General features: G+C 42.0%; 1 protein-coding gene across 1 annotated transcript in view; it reads right to left on the bottom strand.

Annotated features, from left to right (window-relative positions):
- The window catches only part of ccdc92 (coiled-coil domain containing 92), a 23,581-nt gene that overhangs the window by 7,927 nt on the left and 8,154 nt on the right, over positions 1-7,500 (bottom strand). Inside the window, exons 3-4 of the mRNA XM_062544181.1 lie at positions 1,634-1,851; positions 1,251-1,292 (exon numbers count right to left, since the gene is read on the bottom strand). Of these exons, the coding sequence (XP_062400165.1) occupies positions 1,251-1,292; positions 1,634-1,769 (178 nt within the window). The 5' untranslated portion in view covers positions 1,770-1,851. The remainder of the gene's footprint in view (positions 1-1,250; positions 1,293-1,633; positions 1,852-7,500) is intronic.

Raw genomic sequence — 7,500 nt, 5'->3', positions numbered from 1 at the left:
TGTCCTGTTGCACTCAAATTTACAAAACACACCCTGAAGAGGCAGCCTAGCCCCACAAAGAGAAAGAGAGAGAGAGAGAGAGAGAGAGAGAGAGAGAGAGAGAGAGAGAGAGAGAAGGAGGAGGAAGAGGAGGAGAGAGAGGGAGGGAGAGGAGGAGGAAGAGGAGGGAAGAGGAGGAGAGATGGACAGAAAAGAGGAACAACCAAGAGACGGATATAGAACAGAAGGGAAGGAAGAGAGAGGGACAGAGACCCATAGTGAAGAGAGAAGAGCAGAGGACAGCACACTGGTCAGAGAGGACAGGGAGCTGTGGCATGTTAGGTCTGGATTTGGCCCTGCAGCTCAGGCTGGAAACCTGCACATCTATCTCTCCTGCTTCCTGTCCACATCTGCTGGGTCCAATCACAAACTGGCTCAAGCACTAAGCGCATCCAGATCGTTGGTCTGATTGGTTGAAGGACTATCCAACAGCGTACAGTCATTTGAACAATGGCCATTGATCACGCTTCTTGTGCAGTAGAAATACAGCACAGACTCCCCAGACTAATGTTCAATCTTATGGTGGTAGCCACTAGCCTGGGTGTTCCCATGCTGCCTTGCACGCTATTTCATTCACTCAAGCTAAGGCAGTCTGGAAACTACCGCCCTCATTTTTCACAGAACAGGGGGGAAAGCAAGACTATGATGAGCTATGCACAGACGCATTTGATAGACATCCGTGGTGCCCAATGAACGGGCATTTTTTCAGGGCATTTTTTTCAAATACGAATACGTTTGGTTGCCAGACCACGTCTCATTTGAGAAGTGGTAGGCGCTAGCCAGGCTAGGTGGCCACACTAATGGTATTGTATGTATTAAAGTGAGGCAAAGGTGGGTGCTGTATCAGCTGTGCCAAAAGGTTTCGGTGTCTTTTTACATGATCGACATGGGCTTATACAAATACTCTGAAGGTATTCCCCAGCACACACACACACACACACACTCAAACAAGAGCTTAGTCACACGCAACTGAGCAGTGTCAATTATGCATGGTGTTGGATAACTCTCCTGTTGGTCCATGTGCCAAGCAAAGACATCATCACCAAGGAAGTCCGCATCTCAATACACATCAACCTGCTCTACACTCACACACACACACACACACACACACACACACACACACACACACACACACACGCACAGAGAGAGTAGCTGGGTGTGTGGACAGAGAGAATGAAGAAAGGGACAGAAAGGTGAGTATGTGATCTTACCAGTTGGATCTGAGCTCTTCACTGTCAGCTCATATGTCAGGTCTGTGGAAAAAGGAGAGAGACAGAGAAAGAGGGACAGAGAGAGAGAGAGAGACAGAGAGAGAGCGAGAAGGACAGAGAGAGAGAGGGCTGGTGTTAGCATGAGATCCTGTACAGGGGTAAGACCTGAGATCAACTGACCGTGGATCAGCTAACCTCCTTAAACGTTCTGGGCTTCATCAGATGATTGACATGGCCAGGAACAGACCCCTGTCTAACCAGTGCAGTGTGTGTATCTGTGCGTGTGTTTTCACCAGTGCAGTGTGTGTGTGTGTGTGTGTGTGTGTGTGTGTTCTCTCACCAGTGCAGTGTGTGTGTGTGTGTGTGTGTGTGTGTGTCCTCACCAGAGCAGTGCTGCTGTAGGCGGCGTATCTCAGCGTGCAGGCCTTTGAGAGTGTTGGCGTGGTCCTGTTGGAGGAACAGCAGGTTCTTCTGAGCGCTGTGGAGCTGGTTCTCCAACGTCACGCTCACCGACGCCATCACGACTGCTGCTGACGCTGACACACACACACACACACACACACACTCACATATGGTCACTCACACACAGGCACCCCGAGACCTGCAAACAGAGAGAAGGTGCGTTCAAGTTCACCGAACTAGCGAACATAGGCGAACGTTTGCGAACGTTCGCTAACAGTATTCCGTTAGCCTTGAGTTTTTGGCGAACGTTTGCTAACAATCGCGAACAGTCTGAGGAGGTGGTGCGCCGCGAACATACAGTGAATCTGGACGTGAGTTTGACAAACGCAATAATGCAATTACTGTTAGAATGGAATGTTAACACCAAATCGTTCAAATTTAACTGTTCAAAGAAAACATGTTCACCACGAACGTTCGCCACTGTTTGCCACATTTGAACGTACCTAGAGTGTGATGTAAGCAGTGCTTTTATGAAACATTACCGGCTTGGATAAGCAGTGAACATCAACCGTCCAACAGAGATTCCATTACTAGTCAGCACAGTGGCATACACAGCTCAGAGTGTGTGTGTGTGTGTGTGTGTATGTGTGTGTGTGTGTGTATATACTGTATGTGTGTGTGTGTGTGTATGTACTGTATGTGTGTTAACATCATCTTGACTGTTATGAGGAAAGATAGCTGGAACAGCAGAATGTTGATCAATGAGAATGTCTGGTGTACAGTACACGCTTATCTGTATCAGAATGTCAGCGTCTGAATAAACACATCTCTTCTACAGACTCTCTCCCTTCTTGACCTCCTCTTGCCCACCATTCCCCTCGTCTCTCTTCCTCTCCTCTTCGTTTTTTCTTCCTTCCTCCACCCTTCTCTGTTCTCTCCTTTTTTCCTTCCTCTCTCTCTCTCTCTCTCTCTCAATTCAATTCATAGAGCTTTATTGGCATGACTGGAAGTGTTACAATGTTGCCAAAGGAGTAATTACATCAAAGAATTAGCCATTAATATTAATAATAACAACAACTGACATGGACTCTCTTTCTCTCTCTCTCTCTCTCTCTCTCTCTCTCTCTCTATTCAATTCAATTCAATAAGCTTTATTGGCATGAATGTAAAATGTTAGAGTGTTAAGAATACATTTACTAATAATAATAACAATAATAATACAATTGATAACAAAAAATAATAATCATTTCTAAAACGGATAGTTCCGGTCCTTGATTGTGATTGGCTGAATCGCGTTCGATGCCGTTGTAAATATCATGATAAACTCACACCTTGACCGCATTTCGTTCTATAGTAATGCGCTAGCACAAAACTAGCAGTGGCTGCGTCTTGTTGTTGCATGGCAACCATTCATAAGGAGGGAATATATTTCTTGGCGGAAGAAAGATTATCTATGAATATATCGTTACATTGTCGTTGCTGTGCCTTCGTTTCATGAAATCTTGCTAGATCGACGTAGTTACCGTTTTAGAAAAGCAATAAGCCACTCGAGTCCGTGGGTTATACTGTATAATCGAACAGCTAAGGGGGTTTTAGGCACTCCGCTTCGCGTCGTGCCTAACAACGCCCCTTAGCTGTTCGATTATACAGTATAACCAAGCGGCAACATTCTAAACTGAACAATGAAGCCTACCCGGAAGTTCGAAAAACTGCAATACCTCGAAAATCCGCTGGGGACTGGTCCCAAAACAGAGCAAATTTCCATAGACGCCCATGTTAAAATGTCCGTTTTCACGGCGTAAATTCGTGTTTTTAAAGCCTGGTCCCATGGACTTTTATTGTATTTTTCGGTAGTTTCCCGGTCCCTGACAACTGTGAGGGGGGTGAATTTTTTTCTAACTCGTTAGTTTGGATCGCATTTGGATATAAAAAAATAATGACGTCGTCAACTTGATTGACAGCTGACCAATGTCGAGGTTGACGTTGCCAGCCGAGTGGACGTCTCAGCCGTGATCCTGAATCTTCATCACCGTATCCTCTCTGAACATTTTTATTGAAATATCTCTGCTGTTAACTGTACTAACCGACACCAGAAGAGGACATCACTCTAGTTTTCCGGTAAGTGACATTCCACTATTATTTCACGTAGCTGCTAGCTTATGTGAACGTTAGCCTTAGCATCAGTAGCAAGCTAACGTTAGCATAAATCGCTAGGACAAATTAGCGTCTGTGGTATGTCTCTGGTTTAACCTACCGCAAACATGCTGGCTTACTATCGGAAATCCCCACGTAAGTGTAACATTAAGGAAGTAATGAACTAATTTGCTTATTGTTGAAACCTAATGGCAGAAGCACCCACAAACATTCATTTAAGAAATGTAGTGAAAACCGCTGTTGTGAGTTAACTTCATGTTAATGTTACTAGCCCAGGTACTTGAGTTAGCTGTAATCAACAAACAGACTGTAAGGGTAACATATGTGTTTTCTTCAAAAAACCTTTAGGGAATACTTAGTCTGTTGTCAATTTACAGCCTCGGTTGTTGCATTTAAGATCACAACGTTTGTGAAGACATTAACCTAAGCCGAAGATTCCTCAATCCTCACATTAAACGGCTTGCTTTCTTCTTGCTGAGGTGAAGCGCTATGAACCTGACTGTATACTTTGAACACGGGAGCTGTGATAACGAGCGACATCTACAGTAATCAACATACCATTGTCAGTTATAGGTTAGACACAAGGAAACAAAAGTATACTGTAACATATGCGTGTGCCAAATCAATATATGCAACACAAGAACAGACTGATATGTCCCACATTGGAGTGTAATTCAAATAATTTGATTATAACAATGATTAACAATCTACCATTCTTGCCTGTGTCAAGTTTCTCTTTAGATGATCCAGCCAGGCTGAACCAGTGGGTGCTAAACATGAGGAGCTGGCTCCTAACAGTTCTCGACCAGTGACAACTTCTGATTTCAAAGACTCTTCACCAGCAGACCCCTTCATGATTACCTTATTTACATCTGAGTTTGCAAAGCAGTCTATATACTGACTATTTACTAGCTTACAACATTGTGTTATTTACCTGTAATGCTCAAGACATAAGTAAAAATGCAAATGTACTTCCGCATCTGGGTCTTTAATTCAACCTACTGATTGTTTTTGCTCCCACTGCAATTTAATCATAAATGTTTGACAGCATAGACAAAACTGGTTTGACACAAGTTAAATGTAGGTCACAGTTGACCAGAAAAGTCCCATAAACATTTGTGTTTTTATTTTCAACTTCAGTGCCATCAACAGTAATTTTGTTAATGAACAGACATTGGTTTTGACATAAGTAAAGGAAAGGGTGTAACAGTCCATCAGTCCATCAGTATCAGTAACAGCATCTCTTAGAAAAGTTCCATAACCATTTGTAAGTGCAAGTTCAGTGCCATCAAAATGCAGGTTGCCTACTGAATTCGGCTGGATACAGACATTCAACAATATTTAAAAAATATTCATTGCCCCAGACAGATTAACCTGGTCTCTAAGAAACAATGCAAAGTTGTGTGGATGGGGCATGAGACCCAACACAAAGCTGCTGTTCACCCATACTCGATCTTCTTGGGGTTTGTGGATCCCCATCGATGACGCAGATATGATAATGGTCATGTGGGGGGGATGGAGATCACACAGGTTCTGCTTCATCTCTGCGGCAAAATCCACTCTTCAGGGACTAGGCAAAAAGGAGAAGGATGCTATGCCACCTCAGTCGACCCCAGCCAAGCCATTTCACCTGCATTTAGTCCCAGGTTAGAGCTCAGGGACCTCCTTGCCACCTCCTCTCCACAGCAAACATAGCAGTCTTCAATGATCCACACATTAGGTACTGCCAAAATAGAAAGGTAAACATTTAATTACATTCATACCTGTGTAACCTACAATGAAATGAAATGCAATACAAGTACAACACAAGTGTCAACTAACAACACTTGTAATCACCAGTAGTCACGAGTGTGATTTTGACAGTAAAATTACATATTGTGCAAATCATTGCTCTAAAATGTTATTTAGTTTTACTCATTGCATAATCCATAACACAACACCCTTGTATATTCATTGTTTTCATTAGGTCCCTTTCCACAGGTGTATAAAATCAAGCACCTTGACTATGAATGCAGACAGCATGGTGTTTGATTAATACACCTGTGGAAAGGGACCTGATGAAACCCATGATTATTGCTAAAACATAAACACATCAATGATGTACAACTAATACTAGACTAAGATTGTGTCAATAACTTGACGGAATAAAGCGAGCTAGTTGATGTTGACATAAATTATTGTTAATGTTACAATGAAATGACCGCCACATTCAATGTCACAGGATCATCCGTTTCAACGTTTCATAACTACATTACCAATAATAAAATGAGAACAGAGATGGGTAACGTTAATCACTAAAGCTAAAGATCAATGTATCTGTAGTGGAGTCTAACTTTCTCTATCGTGTATTGTAAATGGGGTAACGTAACGTTAACAGCTAGCTTATTTCACCTGCTAGAAGGTGGTGCAAACACAACTCCGTTCATTATTTGTAGTAGGCTAACTTGTTAGCAGCACTAACTATTCACATGAGTTTACCCGGTTAGCTTGCAGGATACATAATCATAAGATGTCTGAACACATGCCTTTAAGAGACATACATGAACACGGTTCAACTTACCAGCAAATTCAGGTGGGTTAGAATCAGTCTTCGACTTCGGTGGCTTCGCAGTAAACGTAGCAGTAGTCTAGCTTGCCAGTCTCGTAACGTATTAGCTGCTTAGCTGAACAAGCCGAGCAGAACAGAACAGAACACCTGTTCGGCTCAGTTTCGCACAAAGCCCGCCCTTTCACCCATTTGATTGGATTGGCCAGAATGTGGGCGTGGTTAGGATTTCCCAACGTTTCCCAAGATGGCGCCGCCCATACCCCCCATAAACGGCTTCATTTGAGTTCTTCAGAAATCTATGGGTGACGTCACAGACGCTTTGTCCATATTTTTTACAGTCTATGAGTATAACCCACGGCCTCTCGGGGCTTATTGCTTAAGTAAACTATAGTAATAATCACTAAAACAGAAATAATAACAACAACTGACATGGACTCTCTTTCTCTCTCTCTCTCTCTCTCTCTCTCTCTCTCTCTCTCTCTATTCAATTCAATTCAATAAGCTTTATTGGCATGAATGTAAAATGTTAGAGTGTTGCCAAAGCATTCAATAAAATAATAAGAATACATTTACTAATAATAATAACAATAATAATACAATTGATAACAAAAAATAATAATCATGTAAACTATAGTAATAATCACTAAAACATAGAAATAATAACAACAACTGACATGGACTCTCTTTCTCTCTCTCTCTCTCTCTCTCTCTCTCTCTCTCTCTATTCAATTCAATTCAATAAGCTTTATTGGCATGAATGTAAAATGTTAGAGTGTTGCCAAAGCATTCAATAAAATAATAAGAATACATTTACTAATAATAATAACAATAATAATACAATTGATAACAAAAAATAATAATCATGTAAACTATAGTAATAATCACTAAAACATAGAAAAGAAGGGATCACCCCCCCCCCCCCCCACCCCCCCACCCCAAATAAAAACAAATCGGTTAGAGGTTAAGACATAAACCATATATATACACACACACACACACACACACACAGTATATTTATATACAGTATATATTTCTATGTGTGTGTGTGTGTGTGTGTCTTGGTCGGGTGGCCTCACTGGTTTAAGGTTTCTTTTCTGTTGTGGCATACTGATACATTTTTTGAAGCTGCTAACGCAGTTTCTTTGA

The sequence above is a fragment of the Sardina pilchardus genome, chromosome 8, assembly GCF_963854185.1.
Source record: "Sardina pilchardus chromosome 8, fSarPil1.1, whole genome shotgun sequence".
In the NCBI taxonomy this organism is placed as follows: domain Eukaryota; kingdom Metazoa; phylum Chordata; class Actinopteri; order Clupeiformes; family Clupeidae; genus Sardina; species Sardina pilchardus.
This window is presented reverse-complemented; position numbering and strand designations above follow the sequence as displayed.